Source organism: Vulpes lagopus, chromosome 4 (assembly GCF_018345385.1).
Source record: "Vulpes lagopus strain Blue_001 chromosome 4, ASM1834538v1, whole genome shotgun sequence".
Classification (NCBI taxonomy): Eukaryota; Metazoa; Chordata; class Mammalia; order Carnivora; family Canidae; genus Vulpes; species Vulpes lagopus.
Window position 1 is genome coordinate 35,565,924 of NC_054827.1, and position 17,095 is coordinate 35,583,018.

General features: G+C 52.4%; 1 protein-coding gene across 12 annotated transcripts in view; it reads right to left on the bottom strand.

The window, feature by feature from the left end:
• ANK1 (ankyrin 1) overlaps positions 1–17,095 on the bottom strand; it is a 213,350-nt gene that overhangs the window by 25,825 nt on the left and 170,430 nt on the right. For all 12 annotated transcript variants that reach the window (XM_041752230.1, XM_041752229.1, XM_041752223.1 and 9 more), the window contains 13 exons: positions 15,485–15,582; positions 15,158–15,382; positions 13,785–13,939; positions 12,843–13,054; positions 11,914–12,118; positions 11,467–11,563; positions 10,957–11,185; positions 9,857–9,982; positions 9,624–9,743; positions 8,280–8,358; positions 7,903–7,977; positions 6,032–6,163; positions 5,037–5,183 (listed from right to left, as the gene is read on the bottom strand). In XM_041752230.1, the coding sequence (XP_041608164.1) occupies positions 5,037–5,183; positions 6,032–6,163; positions 7,903–7,977; positions 8,280–8,358; positions 9,624–9,743; positions 9,857–9,982; positions 10,957–11,185; positions 11,467–11,563; positions 11,914–12,118; positions 12,843–13,054; positions 13,785–13,939; positions 15,158–15,382; positions 15,485–15,582 (1,900 nt within the window). The remainder of the gene's footprint in view (positions 1–5,036; positions 5,184–6,031; positions 6,164–7,902; positions 7,978–8,279; positions 8,359–9,623; positions 9,744–9,856; positions 9,983–10,956; positions 11,186–11,466; positions 11,564–11,913; positions 12,119–12,842; positions 13,055–13,784; positions 13,940–15,157; positions 15,383–15,484; positions 15,583–17,095) is intronic.

The following is a 17,095-nucleotide window of genomic DNA, read 5'->3' on the forward strand; positions in this document are numbered from 1 at the left end:
GACTTGATTCTGGGTCTCCAGGATCATGGCTAAAGGCAGCACCAAACCACTGGGCCACCGGGGCTGCCCTAGAGTCAATTTTAATTGATTATTTTTTCTCTCTTAGGTTCACATTTTTCTATCTCTCTTAATGTCTAGAAATCTTTAGCTGGATGTCAGACATTATCAATTTTATCTTGGTGAGTGCTAGATATTTCTGTATTCCTATAAATAATCTTGAGCTTTGTTCTGTTATGCAGTTAGGTAACTTGGAAATGATCTGATCCTTTTGAGGTTTACTTTCAAGGTTGATTAGACAGGACTGGAGTATTGATCAACTAGGGCTAGGGTTTTTTTTTTTTTTTTCCATTTCTTTTTTGTCCGCTATGCAATATCTCTGAATGATCAGTCTGACTGTTGGGAATAGACAATTACCACTCAATCAAAACTTGCAGGGGACCCTCTGAAGATCTCCAGAATTCTCTAAGCAGCTATGTCTTCCCTAGTACTATATAACTCAGGAACTCTAGCTGCCCCATTCTCTCTGGATTTCAACAACTTCTCTTCAACCCAGGGAAACTTCTGGGATTTCTCTCCCCTGTCATGACCTGGAAACTAGCAATCATAGAGTTTTCCTCAATTATTTCCCATGTCGCACGGATCACTGTCTCTTGTTGACTAATGTCCAAAGTTGTAAGAATCGTTGTTTCATATATTTGGCCCAGTTTGGGGAGCGGGGGGTGGTGGTGGTGGGGTGGGGTGGGGTTGTTTTAAGCAGGAGGTTATATTCAGTCCATATTTATTTACCTTATTTTGGCCAGAAGTGGAATGCTCCTTAAAAATCCCCTTGGATATAGCCAAGTGAATATTCTGTCACTTTTGGGAACCTCTGTAAGACCTGATAAGGACAGGAAGAGGGTAGCTATACTGGCCACAGCATACCTGAGGCTCATTCTTGGGCATCTTTTGGGATCTTCCCTCCTTAAAATTTCCATGGTCTTTACTTTAATGGAATTTCAACCCAATGGGATATGTCCATGAAGAGAATTCACACACAAGGACACCTGGGTGACTCAGCAGTTGAGCGTCTGCCTTCAGCTCAGGGCATGATCCCAGAGTCCTGGGATCGAGTCCCACATCGGGATCCCTGAAAGGAGCCTGCTTCTTTCTCTGCCTATGTCTCTGCCTCTCTCTCTCTCTGTCTCTCATAAATAAATAAATAAAATCTTTAAAAAATAAAAAGAACTCACACACACCCTCTCCTAGGACTTCCTGCTTTTTCTTTATCCTGGAGCCCCTCCTCTAGAAATAGTGTTTAGGGCATATGCCTTGCTGTTCCCTCTCAGGCTCCAGAGAGGAAGATCAGGCTCCACTGATCTATCCACATCCCCATAAGCTTAGATCTGGGGCTGTGGGTGGCCATACACAGTGTCAGTGACCATGACTATTAAGTCAGAGCAATGCTCATAAGGCCTAAGCACATTCCCATGAGGATTATCTCACAAAATCTGGGGTGGGCCAGACCATAAAAAGGTCTGCTGAATCCCCTAGGCTGAGTTTCAGAAGTATTATCTATCTTTCTAAGAGTCTTGTGTGGCTCTGCCACACCTAAGTCACCAGCCCATCCCTCAGTTTAGAGCTCCCTGTTCTGGGGTTGCATTTTGGGGAAGTCAGGCAAGACGCAACTATACATACTGCTTTGGGGCAGAGCACAGGACAGTAGTCCTTCCCCAGTCTCTCCTCATCTCAGGTTAGCCTCCTGGGTCTCTGCTAACCAAGATGTAATGATCACCCTCATAGTTCAATGTTAGTAGCAAACTAGACAAGGAGTGGGCAGCCAACCTTGCTTCAGACAAGAGCCACATTCACCAGTTGTATTTAGGAGTTGATAGAGGTAAAACACATTTTATTTCTAAGTAGACATTACTACACCCAATTTATCAAACAAATGGACCTAACAAGTATGGATGTGAGATGTCCATTTTTTTCCTTTTATATGAGAAATCTGATTTGTTTTTTAAAACATGCTTTTTGTTTTGTTTTGTTTTGTTTCATAGGCATTTTTTTCCTTTATGTTTATTACCCAAGAGCCCAACACATTACCCTCTTGTATAGGGGAAGAAAAGTGGCGTTTGAACTTAAGCTCCCTTCTGCTCTGACCAGGCCAGGTATATAGGGCAAGAGGAACCAGGAAGGAAGGAAAACAGGCCTCAAGTTTGTTTCCCTGACACCACAGAGCATTGAAACACTGCCCTTCATTCCCATGGCTTCATAGGGAGGCTGAGACAGCAAAGAAACAAGATAAGTGCAAAGGAGGCAAGGGACAACAGTGACATCAGTGTGGAGGGCTGGGCTAGCACCAGGACAAGTCATCATGGGTCCCTACCGTGGAGAGTGTTAGAGGAGCCACAAGAGGCTGCTCTCTCCCCACCTTTCTACCTCTCCTCCCTCCTGCTCCTTCTTTTCAGGCCAGAATGGTACTCAGATATGGGATGGTCTTCCTGGGACAGGGAAGAGGGCAGGATAAACATATAGAAGCCAATTCTCGTGCCAAAGGGCACAGTAGACCAAGACAGGTGTCTGTCTACTAATGAGTGTCTGCATGGGCCACAGTAAGGAGCATCGTGTCCATCAGGAGGCCTGCCGGAGGAGGGGTTGAAGGGGTGACAAGGCTGGACAGAGAAGCCAGGATGCATAGAAGCATTTGGTTTATGATTGTCTAAAATCAGCAAAGCAGGGAGATGAACCTTTGAACACTTAGGTGAGATCATGCTAGTCTTTCACTCCAAAGCCTCCAGTGGCACTCTGTCTCACTGCCAGGAAACACAATGTCCTTAGGGTAGTCTGTAAGAGCTGGCCTCCTGTTGCCCTCTGAGCTCTGCTCCTGCCCTTTCTTCCTCCCTCCCTCATTATATCATTCACTTACATATTACATAGTTGCATGAAACTTCAAATGGAAGGTAAGCTCTATGGAGGCAGAGTCTTAGGGGATTTTTGTGCATGTCTGTCTGAAAACTGATTTATCTCCCCTGCCCAGACCGGTGCCTGGCATGTGGCGGGCATTTCAATAAGTATTTTCCAGCAGACCAACTACAACAGAGCCTTTTCCACCCACCAGTCACAGAGCACCCAGTCCCACAGAGGGATTTCCAACTCTGTTTAGGCATTGGACTCTCTAGGCCTGACTGGGGCTGCAAGGGGAGAGGCCAATGGGAGACTCCTAAGTTCCTGAGTTTGGGGCTCTTTTTTTTTTTTTTTATTGTGGTAAGAACACTTAACATGGGATCCACCCTCCTAACATATTTTTAGCTGCTATACTGCCTTGTGTATACGCATAATTCTAGGTGCTTATTGTTCTCTAGGTACATAATTGGGGCACAAAGAAACAAAACCTCTGCTGATTTGACTTGACTGAAACAGCACCGGGAATGTTAAGAAACCCAACCAAGTGATCAGATAGCACAGAGAAAAGGGAAAGCATTTTGCCATGTGGATTTCCAGAAGTTTTCAGCATTCCTCAGCATTCCTCCCTGTGAAAGAGAGCTGGGCCACCTAGCAGTCCCTGCAATGCTCTGCCAGGTCCCCTGAGGGACGTGGCAGTGGACCATCATCCTGGAGCTTTATTATGCCAGGTATGAGAGCAAGCAGAGTGCTGTCTGCAGCCTCCCCTGGAGCCAGAGACAAGCCCGCCCCGCAGTGCACACGCGCACACATGCCCTCGCACACAGCCCTGAGACACGTGGGGAGGAAGGGCTGACATCTTTCTGGACATGCATCTGTGGAGGTGGCTGGCCCCTGAACCATCTGGCTGAGGTGGAGGCAGTAGAGACAGGCAGTGTGAGAGAATGAGTGGACTAGATGTCCAAGTGAGGTCAGAGGCAGAAGAGAAAGGTGACAGGACGTGATTAGCAGATGAGCCCTGCACCCAGCGGTGGTGTGAGATGGCAGGTTTCAGGAGACGCAGGACATAGGAGAGAGAAATGGGTGGTGGGCTCGGCATATGAAGGCTCCACTGGCTGAAGGAGGCCCCGTGCCCAGACCAGCAGAGAACGTGTCCGCTCATGGCACATGGAGCACATGGGTGTGTGACCAGGGACGGCTAGGACATGGCAGCCTGGGGAGCACAGCGTCATGTAGCTGCCCAGGTTCACAGATGAGGCACCATTGAATTCAATGGTTTCTTCAAGGTCTATTAAGACTCTTCAGAGTCTAGTCTAACTTGCTAACTTTAAAGAAGAGAAGACAGCTCAGTAGCTCATGGAATCAAGGGAAAGAAGGGACTGGAACCCTAGCTTCCTGGCTCCTACCAAAGAGTAGGGCTGTTTGTGTGCCCAGTGGTTGGAGAGAGGGCAAGTGAGGGAGAACGAGGGGAGGACACCTAGCCCCTTCTCCTTACTGCAGCTGGCCGAGTTCACTGCTGCTGTAAGGAAAGAGGTGCACAGGGGCGCCCTTCCCCCCAGCAGGGCCTTAGGGACAAAGGTCAGGGGCCTCTGGGTTGCCTCCCCTGAGGACTGGTCACACTGGGTGTCTATGCCATGCTTGAAGCATATTAAAAAGAGAGAGATGAAAGAGATGGGAAAAGGGACAGAGAGAAAAGGAGAGACCAGACTCAAAGAAGAGTAGCCCACTTAGCCTCACAGAAGGACGGCAGCAGGTCTCTGAAAACACCAGCCAGCTTCTCAGATCTTGGGCCAGAATCTCCTATGCCCCTTACATCTCTACCACTGACTGTCTCACAGATGGGGACACAAGCCCAAAGAGGGTCCACTCCTGGCACAGAACTGTAGAGAGGGGCAGGAGTCCAGCCACTGCCCGGACTCCAGCCCTTCTCTGGAACCGGACCAGGAGCCTGCTGCTGCCCAGAGCATCAGGGAGCCTCTCTGCACAGGTGTGCACACCTGTCTCTCTTGCTGGCTTCTGCTATCACCACCACCAGGGAGGGGCTCCATGGAACTCGACCTCCTACTCAAGGGGGAGATGGTTTCATGAATTGTCACACGCTGCTGCCTGGAAAGTGGCACTCAGCTCAGCCCCATCTCCTCCCGGGAGACACTCACCATTCATCTGGGAAGGTGATGAAGAGTAGTCCCGGTCGGTGTGCCGCCGCTCAGGCTTCAGATTGCGGCTTTGTCTGCCAGAGCCCTCCAGCATGTTCACGATCTCACTCCGGTCAATGTTGCGCAGGGCTGCGTACAGATTCTCCACTGCGTGGGGGGAGAAGGGAAGGGGCGCTTGCCAAGGGGATTCTCACCACCGTGGGCAGGGTGGAAAGGGTGTGGGGCTCGGGCTCTGGGGCTTGGGAAGCAGGCAGGTTGGAAGTGGGGGAATATGGTGGAATTATTTTCTCAGAACGCAGAGGCAACTCTTGTTTGTCAGAATCAAAACTGCCTGCCTCTTGGGGGGATGCTTTATTATCCTTCCACGGATCTTTTCTGAACCCTAACAGTGGCCAATTTCAGAGCATGGAAAGACTGTTTTTTTGTCCTCTAAGGGGAATTCCACAGGGAATGAGAGTGAGGAGAATTGGGTACTGTCCTTTGGAAATCCTTGGTCCTTGCCAGTTGATTTGAGATGCAAATGCAGACACTCAATTTCCTCTCTAGTGTTTCTGAGGATTGGGAATAGAGTTGAGGAAGAGCTGAAATGAGTGAGACAGATCTTCCCTCCCCATTGGAGGAAAAGATAGTACTGCATCAGGCAGGGTGCTCTGTCCTGAGAGGATGGTCATCATTTTTAAGAAACTCAACAGGAAGTCACATGCCCTGCACCTAGGCTGTCATCTCGTCCACGTGTGACTGTTGCCTTAGTCACATGGGGAAAGGCAGAGGCCAAGACGCTCCTGTCTTCCAATGACAGGACTGTCTGGAGGACCCCGTGACCCTGAGAGGTGTGTGTGTGAGAGACAGAGTGACAGAGACAGAGACAGAGACAGAGACAGAGGATGCAAAAAGGGCAACGATCACAATGGGAATGAGAAGGAAGAACTGCTGGGGTGAAGAGGTCCTGCATGGGCTTAGGAAGGAGAAGCCTCCCACAGCTTAACGGTACTGACTGTTGGCGTTTTTGCCTTCTCGAAGGACCCAGAGGTTCAGCAAGGCTGCGCTCTGTTCCAGCAAGGAGTTGGGATTTTCCACGCGGATCCTGTTGATGTCTTCCACACTGAACTGCAGCTCCCGAGCCAGCTCTGCAAGCAAGGAACCAGGCCTGGTGTGAGCTGGCCACCGCCTGGCTCCGGCTCCCTGAGGGGCGCTGTGCGGGGGTGGGAGGGGTGCCTGGCGGGGAGTGCCAGGAGTTACACAACAGCCTCCCCACTGGAACTGGGGTTCCTTCTTACCCAAAAGCACCTCGTGAAAAACAAGTAGCCATATCTTTGTATCTCCAGAAAATGGGGCAGGAATAGGAGTGCTCAAAAAAAGGTATGGAATGAGTGAGTGAATGAATGAATGAATGTCCTTTCTTTGTTTCATCACTTCAAATATTAGATGACAACACTGAGCCTCTCAGCAAGGTTAATGCTCATCCCAGGTCACAGGACAAGCTAATGCCAGAGCCAGGCGTGGGCAGAGCCCACAGAAGGCCACTGCAGGGCTGCCAGTATGACACCAGGATGCCATTTAGCTTTCCATGAAGAAGCAATTATAACGGAAATGCAGTTCTTGTACTTATGTTTCTTTAGGGAAAGGCATTATTTACATTTAAAATGAAAATACAAGTTCCCATCTAAATGCAAGGCAATAACGCAGAATGTTAGCTTTTCCCCTCCCATTATTTTGATTGTTATTTCTCACAGGTGCTTTGGAAAGGAGAACAGCCTTGGAGTCTAATTTCAAGGATGAGGGAGACCAGAGGGATGGTGACAGTAAGAGACAGAATGTGCATGAACCACCCCCCCCCACGTACACACACACACACACACACACACACACACATGCACACAGAGGAGCAGCAGACATTCTTTTTTGGCTTTAGAATGAATAGTCCTATCCTTAAGAATGAATAGGCTTAGGAATGAACTTCTGTTATAAATTTTTGTCACAGAGCCTTTTGGCAAGTTATTGCTAAGGTTTCTGAGTTTGTCTGAAGCCTTCTCTATAGGGTGGCTGAGCAAAGAAGTTCAGTCCTATGAAAGCTAACAAAAAAGAGGGAGAGACTAAGTTATAGGGCCTGTGACTGAGTAAAACACATTTTGAGCTTACACCATATTCCCCCCCCCCCCCCCAGCCTCATCTCAAATGAGACCTGCCCTGATCACTGATGGGACTTCTGGTAGACCTCAGTAACAGCTCAAGATTATAAGTGAAAGATTTTGAGACTTCTACTTTTCTTCCTTTCCTTCCCTCAACAAAGCCAGCCCTTCAGGAAGGGCAATGTTAGCACATGGAGCAGTGGCAGGGTTTGGTCACTAACTAGGTATAGAACTAGAGTCATTCCATTTAGCTGGATCTCAGTTTTCCCATTTGTAAAATGAGGTGAGCTAGATTGATTCTAAGGTCTCTTATAACTTCAAAAGTTGATTCTTTCTGGGGAACCTGGATGGCTCAGTCAGTTGAGTGTCTGACTTTTGGTTTTGGCTCAGGTCATGATCTTGTGGTCATGGGATCAAGCCCCACATTGGGCTCAGTGCTCAGTGTGGAATCTGCTTCAGATTCTCTCTCCTTCTCCCTCCTGCCCATTCTCTCTCTCCTTCTCTCTCTTTAATATATAAATAAAGTCTTTTAAAAAGTTAATTCTTTCTTATAAAGAAAAACTAGGCAGAAATGGAGGAGGCACCCAAAGGCATTGCTTGGGCAACAGATTCATCCAAGACAATCACACATCAGATGTACCAAGGATGGTAAAAAGAGGCTGCTCATGAAGGGAAGGAGCTGGAAGGGAGTGTGTAGACTGGCAAAGTGCCTTTCTGCCCCCAGGTCCCGGACTCACCCGCCCAGCTAAGGCCAAGGTGTTCTGATATGATAGCCATCTTCATATCTGCTCGATCTGTCCCACTGAGGAAACCTAGAGAGAAGCATTGGGTTGCATTCAGTAGTCTTGGTGGGACACATAGTCAGCAGGGCATGAGTAAATGACCTCATATGGAGGCTCAGTTCACAGACCGACCCCACTGGGGTCGGTAGGCTGGCCTGGTGATCAAGCCTGTAAGGGGTAAGTACAGACCAGGGCCAAAGGCTTCATATTTCATGCTCAAAATAGGCTAAGCAAAGAGCATCAATGTGGAGCTCTTTAATGAGTGAGGGGGAGCAATGTCACATACAACCTTCTGGAAAGGCAGCAAGAATGCACCACAAAGAGGTTCATACCCAGTGAGGATTCACTGAGAATGCTGTATCTCAGGGCCAGCGGTGTCAAAGTCCTCCTCCTTTCATCAGTCATGATCGTCTGAAGGAGAAAGACAAAGAAAGGGTCCTTTGGGTCTGGGGTGTCCCCCTGCTTGGAGAAGGTGCATCAAGCCTGTGGGCTGTGGGGTGGGACATGACCCCCATCCCAGCAAACAGTATGTAGCTTTGCTTCTCTGGAGCCACCACGTAGAGAACAGATGTGTGCAAAGAGGCAGGGGTGAGAGGGAGTGATGAGCTGCACACACTTTATTGAGAACAACAGTGATGGCAGGCTCACATGGCCCTTACCATGTGCCAGGCCCTGTGTGATACTCACGACAGCCTCTAGGTGGGTACTATTATTATTTCTGTCTCATTGATGAGGGTACAGAGACATAGAGGGGTTAAATAACTTGCCCGAGGTTGCTCAGCTAATAAGTGGTGGAGCTGGGGTTTGAACCTAAAAACTAAGGCTCTTTCTGGGTTCCTTTATACTCAAAAGATTTGTTTTTGGTACTGGTCTGAGGCCTAGCCCCCCAGCCCTACAGAGAGGCACCCAGATGCTTGCTCAAGGTTGTGGGAAATCCTCTTTTGAAAGAGAAGTGGGTTCACGCTCTTCCCAGACAGTAAAGAGAAACTGAGCCACAGACATACAGACATAGCCTTGCTTTTTCCCTCATTGGGCATGGAAAGCTGACAGTAACAGCAGTGGCACAATGACACCAACAAGAACATAGAGATATATATAGGCCCTCTGAGGTCCTTCGAGTAGTGTGGACTCTGATGCTCTTACAGTGTTGGATAGATCAACACACTTGGTCAAGCTGCCTTTTCTGAGCTCAAAACTTTGGATGTCTGCAGTGACTAAGACCCCAGGGCTCCCTTCTCTGAGGGTCTGGCACCCTGGGGAAGATAAGCAAGTACATGAAAAAGAGGCTTGGAAGAAACCTAGCAAACGGCCAAGAACCTGGAGCAATTTGACACTGGGTTCTATGCCTCAGAGGCCTCGGTCAGCCAGGAAGTGCCAAGGTGGATGTTTTGGGGGCTCCTTCTAACCTTTGAGAAAGAACATCCTAGAGGGCTCAAGGCCCACAGTGAGAAGATGCATACCATCGTCTGTCCCTGGCATTTGTTCCTTGCTTTGCGGGAAGGGCCAGGGCACGCTGTCCCTGCCAGGCCACAGCCAGCTGTCCAGATGACAGCCAGCAGCTTTCCCGTACCTCAGGGCATCCGAAGGCAGCTCTTCAACAGGAAGAAGCCCTTCAGAAACACTTGCCCTTGAGTCTGTGCTGGGACCGCCTCTGGCCAGAGCCCTCATCAGCTCACCTTCACGAAGGCAGGCATGGTGATGTTCAAGTGGCAGAGAATGTGCTGGGTGTCCTCATACTTCATGGCTTTGCGTAGAAATGATAAGGACCCTGCTGGTTCTCGACTGTTGTCCCTCACCTAAATTCAATCACACGAAGGCAAGATTCAGGGGGCTGTACCACAAGGCCACTGGGCTGGCTGGCTTAGAGATTTCTGCCTCCCAAACCTCCTCGACCCAGAGGGGTCAGCACCTTTACAGGTATGGCCAAACGGTTCTCCCGAAATGACTGGAAGTGGAAACTCCGCTGCTGGGCAGCTTTTTTGACAGGTACCAGGTTCCCAAAGAGCTCCGCAAAAAGAGGCATTCCTTCCAAAACCTGCAGGAGGAGAAAAGCAAATTCAGCTTTGTCGGGAGAAACGCCTGCACACCCTGTCCTGCCTGCAAGCTCTGGTCCTCCTCTCGCCAGCTCATGCCCCTTCTATGGCATGAGACACAGGGGCCATCCTCCGGGAAGCCCCACTGCTTGTTTTGAAAAAGGTTTTGCTGTGCTCGTTTTGGCAGCACATATACTGAAAAAGGTTTTGTTTCCAAAGTTACAATGAGTAAGGCATGCTTCCTCACTTCAAAGAATTTCATAATAGGCAGGAATCTTCATACATCCCTGGGTGGTTGATCAGGATCGTGATCAGAGTACTCTAGAACGCCACTGAAGTATCAAAGAGGGCTTCCCCAGAAAAGCTGGATCTCTTTTCACACCTGTCCAGAAATGCTGTTATAATCTCACCCATGGATATAAGGATCTCTACTGTGCATATAATGTGTTTGGCTGAGGGGTTATCATGAAGCCATTTGACAGTTGAGGAAACTGAGGCCCCAAGAGAAGAAATGCTCTGTCTAGTTAGTTCCTGCATCAGGACTAGAGGTAGGCCTAGCTCCGGAGCGCCAGCCCTGTGTCCTCAGCTCCCTAGGAAGGCTCAGAAGAGAGCCTGTGGCCAGAGTTTGGGAAAGATCCCGGCCCCCTACATGTCTTGATGTGATGAGTCTCCTGGGAATAAGTTCAAATCCAGTCCCTGTTCCTTTCTCCTCACCTCATTTGTCCAGCTGCCCTCCTTGCATCATGGGGGCGCTACCAGAACCCAGGCATAGCGGGTAAAGGTGTGGGCTCCGGGGTCTGACTCCTCGGACAGATCCTTTCTCTACCTACGCTTACTTGTGTGACCCTGGGAGGGTTACTTTACCTCTCCTGGCCCCGGTGCCCTTGTCTAGCTGATAATAAAAGCACAGGCAGCTCTGAGAGTCGGGGGAGGCTGCGCTAGTCAGGTGCTCCGCGTCGAACACCCAGTGTGGTACCTCTATGTCCCTGCTCCGAGCCACCTCGATGAAGTTCTCGTGCTGCTCCAGGGTCTTGTCCACTTTATCATCTGTCATGCAGTAGCAGCGCAAACGCCCTTCCCGGGAGTCATTCATCTTAGCAAAAATGACAAACTTGGCCATATAGGGCACCGCGGTGAGCTCCTTGTACAACAAGGTGGCGAAGTTCACAGCTTCAGCAGTCCGAGGACAGTCGGACAGCCAAAACCTACCAAGAGAGGACTGATCACAGCAGGTTCTTGCAAGCCCAATGGCAAGCTTCATCTCCATGCAGACGGAAGGAGCTCGTAAACCATGGGGATGGCCGCTTGAACGTGCCCGGTGGTCAGCAAGGGGCTTCCATGTGCAAAGGGGAGCAGAAGAAGCATCCTTGGGTCCGAGCCCAGGATGGGTGAGCCCGGGTGTGAGGATGGGGCCCGAGTGGGGCAGCACTGAACCCCACCATGTAGGGCCCGGGATTTCTCCAGGCTGGCCAGGGCTGAGGCTCACCTGGCAGAGACATTGGTGGTGAAGGCAGCACACTCATTGGCATACACGAGCTTGGTCGTCCCTGTTATGTCTTCCCACTGAGCCTGGTCTGTTCCTCCTGCAACAGGAGCAGAGATGGGCTGGGGGACAGTGTTCTGATGGCAGACATGGAGCCTGGCAAAATGCTGAGGGTGGCCCGGGGCACACCTGTGCTCTCATACTCTCCTCTTCCTGGTGACGCCTCCTCTAGGGCTCCGAGCGCTATTCCACGGAGGGGGCTCTACCCAGATGGATCACCCCTCCCTCTGTCCCTCCAGAGAGCACATCAGTCGGGGAAGCCCAAGCAAGCTGGTGGCTGCCTCCACCGTCTGCCGTCTTGCCACCCCCCCTCCCCCACCACCCAGATGCGGCCAGAAGGAGCCACTGCTGCTCAGGAGATGGAACAGAGGCCAGAGAGACACCTCTTACCAGTGACACTGCAGAGCAGCCGCAAGCTGGTGGTGTCGCCCTCCCCACTGTCTCTCGGGTTGTCTGTCCAAGAAGGAGGGAGCGGGATGCGAAGCCCGATGGGGCGGTAGAACTTCCGGCGCCGTGGCTCCACAGTGACAATGGGGCTGAATGTGGCCTGGTTGCCCAGCAGCTTGGTGACCAGCTCGTCTGGCACAGGCTGAGCCTGCGAGGCATCAAAGGTGCACCCTCAGCCTCGAGAGCACAGGGGCTGCTTCAGGAGGGCAGCAGGTCCCCAAAGGGAGGGAGGGCCGTTCATGCCAGGGCATGGGGGCCTCCACTGCTGGATGGCGCAGCTCTGTTTGCTGAGCACAGGGCCTGCCAGGCCGATGTTACTGCTGAGCTCTCTCCCCCTTTCCCTGATGCCCCTCATTCGCAGGAGCCCGCTGGGCACCAGTCATTCCTCTGCACGAGGCCCTGAGTGCTGAGCCCTTGGCGGAACACACCGAGCACCCAGCACCGAGCGCCTGCCTGAGCCCACCTGCCCAACTTTCTTTTGAGCTTTAAGGTCATGCCTCTAACTGGAATTTTATTTATTTATTTATTTATTTATTTATTTATTTATTTATTAAAATATTTATTTATTTATGATAGACAGAGAGAGAGAGAGGCAGAGACACAGGCAGGGAGAGAAGCAGGCTCCATGCCGGGAGCCCGACACAGGACGCAATCCTGGGACTCCAGGATTGCACCCTAGGCCAAAGGCAGGCGCCAAACTGCTGAGCCACCCAGGGATCCCCGTCTAACTGGAATTTTAATGCATTAGGCAAAAGTAGGGGGATGTCCTGGGGAAAAGAGCCTTTCTTCTGGGGGCCTTGAACACCTCCCACCCTCCATGAATTCTGAGTTGGGGGAGAAGTCCCAGGTGGCGAGGAGTAAGGTCCTGTCACCTGCAGAGCCAGCTTCACTCTTTTGGTGACAGCATTTTCCGGGAACGTTGCCATCACCAGTGGAACCAGCTTGCTCTTCAGAGAGCCCCCCTCGGGGCCAATGGTGTCAAAGTCCTGGCAGAGCCGGGACATGATGACAAAGTACAAGGGAAAGTCGGTGGTGATAATGCGGCACACCCTCTTCTTCTCCAGCTCCTCCAGACTCCCCAGCTCTGCAATCACATGGCACGGGACCACCTATCAGTCATGCTGGGTGCAGGCTCAGTCACCTCCTCCCAGAACCTCCTCCTCCTTGGCTCCTGATCCACGCCCCCTCCCTGGGCACCCAGCAGTGGGGCTGCATGGCCCCTCCCTGGGCACCTGGCAATAAGGCTGTGAGGCCCCTCCCCAGGCACCCAGCAGTGGGGCTGTGAGGCCCCTCCCCAGGCACCCAGCAGTGGGGCTGCACCGTCCCTCTCAGGGACCCAACATTGGGGGTGTGTGCCTCCTTAGGAGCCCCAGGGACCCAGCAATGGGGATGTGCACCTCCTTAGGAGCCCCAGGGACCCAGCAGCAGGGCTATGCGGATGCTCTCCAGGCACCTAGCTGTGGGGCTGCAAGCCCCCTCCCCAGGCACTGAGTAGTGGGGCTCTGTGCCCCCTTAGGTGTCCCAGGGACCAGCTGTGGGGCTGGGAGCCCCCCTCCCAGGCAGCCAGCAGTGGGGCTGCACGACCCTCCCCGGGCACTGAGCAGTGGGGCTGCATGCCCCCTTAGGTGCCCCAGAAACCCAGTTGTGGGGCTGCAAGCCCTCTCCCCGGGTACCTACCACTGGGGCCGTGCACCCCCTTAGGTGCCCCAGCGACCCAGAAAGAACCTGATGGGGCTATCCCCAGTCTCTCCCACCCCAAATGCGCAAGCTCAAATCCCACCTTCTGTAAAGAGGAGGGCATGGAGTTCAGTTACCTTCGTCCATCCCGTTGAGGATCTGATCCAAGTAGCTCTCTCCATAGCGGCTCTTGTGTTCCTTCCACACGGAGCCATTCTCACTGCGCAGCACAACGAGCTCGCGGTCCCCACGGCCATGGGAGGCAAAGTGGGGGATCTCCACGATCACGGGGCTGAGGAGACAGAGTGGGTGGGGGGCAAGGGGCATGGACGTGGGTGTGCGTGCCTGCAGGCAGGTGGCTGGGCCCAGGGAGGAAAGGCCAGGCTGGGGCCTAGATCCCAGTCTAGATGAAGGAGGGATCCTGCAGCCAGAGTAAGGCCCATCTTGGGGTAGGTCCAGACAGGGGAACAGACTTGACCTGGGCTCCTGAGATGCTCCGAGGTCACCTCACTCACTGTCAGGGCCCTCGAGTGACAGCTAGCACAGGATTCCACCTCCCTTCACACGGGGCTATCCTGCCATGGCCATGCAGTGGAGGCTCAGCCAAATAACCCAGCCCTCGGATCTGATGCCAAGAACCTGCCAGATGTGCCTAGATATCCGCAGAGTGGGAACCAAACCCCTCCCAGCCTCAGCTGCCTCCTCTTTCAACTGGTGTTAATGACCTTTCCTCAGGAGGGAGGTGGCGAGGAATACCCCGGGGAATGGAAGAGCAACACAAAAGCAGTCTGCGGGCTGTGGCAGGAGTGCTGGGTGGCTGCTCAGAGGTGGGGACGGCAGGGACTCAGATGGCAAGGCAGGGCCTCCCAGGCAATGTCCCACATCACTGCCCATGGTGCCTGACGGATGGCAGGGCTTAAGCAGAGCCCCACTCTGCTTCAGCAAAGGAGAGGAATAAACCTCTGAAGCCCATTAATCTTTTCATTGGGGGCAATACAGTAGGGCTGTCTTCTAGAAATACCATTTTATTTTTTTTAAGATTTTATTTATTTATTCATGAAAGACACAGAGACAGAGGCAGAGACACAGGCAGAGGGAGAAGCAGGCTCCTTGCAGGGAGCCCAAAGTGGGACTCAATCCCAGGTCTCCAGGATCACGCCCTGGGCTAAAGGTGGCGCTAAACTGCTGAGCCACAGGGCTGCCCCTAGAAATACCATTTTAGATCTTAAATAATTAAACCCTGGGGGGCCCAAAGTAGCCCTATCTTCTCGGTCCCCTTCCTTAGAGTCATAGGAGATTCGAGAGGAATAAGCTCCCACTGGGCTATGGACTTTTTAGTGTGTCTGGGAGAACAGGAGTCAAAGCTCCTGATTCTGTGACTCTGTGGGGACAGTAAAGGAATAAGATGGTGTGGGGCTCCAGAGCTGGCCCTCCCTGTGCCCTGCGGCGGGGTGGCGGCAGGTTAGAGACACGTGTTGCACACGCATGTCCCACACGAGGGACCTCTCACCTTAAGAACTGGGCCCCCGTGGGTCCCAGGGCAATGATCCTGCTGGCCAGGCCCTCCTCCTCAGCCAGTGGGGGTGGCGTGCTCAGCTTCTGGGGCTTGACCAGGCGGCAGGTGATCCGCGTTGGTGCAGCACAGGTCCGGGGCGGGATCACCACCCTCAGGCCATTGTGACGACTACCCCTCATGGAGCCTCCTCGGGCATCCACCATGAAGCTCACCAGAAACCTACGGCACGGGCAGATCCATGTTGGGCTTCTCTGTGCACCTGCTCTAAGACGGGGAGAGGAGGGCCCAGAGCCCGTGAGTCCCTGCCACGGGGTCACTTACCCTGTGTGGACGGGGCTGGCTACTGGGCTGATGTTGTCGGAAGTCTCCGTGGCTGGGCTGCTGGGGATAAGCGAGTCCTCATCATACTCCTTAGACGCCTGAAGAGGAGAGAGAGGCCAATTGTCCCATCACTTCCAGGGCCACAGGCGCTAGTCTCTGCCCAGCTGCTGTAGCTCTGGGCTACGGAGGCTCGGGAGCCTCTTGTCACCAGAAAGCGAGTGACACATTATAAGTAGTCCTGCCCACTCACCACTGACCCTTTGTAACAGGCTTTCCTGGGGTCTGAAAGGAAACACAGACCTCTTCCTACCACCATGGCTTCTCTTTGGCTCCTTTCAGGTCCTACATCCACTGCACAAACTGCAGCTCCCCCTTTCCTCCAGCCACAACCTGAAGCCCCTGTCCTAGAGAGCTCAGTTTGCACAGACCTGCTACTGGAGCCGGGCACCATCACCTCCTCACTGATTAACTCTGGGCAAGCAAGTTGTCCTGCAGGCTTGTGAGGTACAGGGAAGCAGAGCAGACCCTACCCTTGGGGGGCTTCCTATGGCCTCACCAGCAAACGGGATGGTCCCTGCCCTTCGGTGACACTGCAGCGGCACAGACATGGGGCTGCCATGCATGGGGCCTTGCACATCACAAGGAACTCACGAAAGCCAGCAGGGGCTGCATCTGGGGCTGGTCCCTTCCCAGTTTATTCTCACCTCCACTCTCACTCCCATGGGTCCTGATGCCCTTGTCCCTCTCCTTTGCTGGCCCTGTCCACCCACCCTCACACCTCGCCTCCTCATGAAGCTTTACCATCACTCCAATCCAGAAGGCTTCACACAGCACCATTGAGCACCTGGACATTGATTTTTCTTGCATCCTGCACTAACTGGCTTCATGGATCCGAGCCCACCCTTCCCGGTTGGCCCAATCTGCTCCTGGGGGTGGGCTTGGGTCTCACAGTGCTCCTACACCAAGCCCTGAGCAGGGCACATAGTACGAGTCCAGGAATACCCACTGGCTTGAGGTTGTGACTCAGTGGGTTGGTCACAGAACAACAGGACACAGGTCGACTCGGTTACTTTCTCATCGTTGTCTTTGATGGCATCCAGGGAACATGCCCCGGCTGTGCCAGGGCCATATCTGACCCTAGCTGCTAATGCCTCTCAGTGACTGACAACAGCATCACAGTGCTATGACAGACTCGAGCACGGAATGGTTGAGGGGATAGCTTCATAGCTGGCTTGTCCCCGCACATCCCCTTTGGGTCTGGGGCCATGGCTGCTGCTGTCAGACATATAGCCCTTGGGTGGCAAGTACAAGACCAGCCTTGGCCAGGAAACAGGCCATGCTCAACTCAGTTATCAGGCCTCAAAACAATCATCTCCAACTTCCAAACACCACACTGCTTTTTATCCTAGGTTTGAAACCTCCTGGCCGTGGATGGGGAAAGAAAGTGCCAAACAGCACAAAACTGAATCAAGGGAAATTAAATTGTTTGAAATCATCTCACTGTTTTTTGGGGACAAATTCAGGTGGCATGCAGGGAAGCTGCAGGGTAGGAGACTGTGATGACTAACAGCCCTCCCAGGAGCACTCCCGACACCCCTTCATCACTGTATT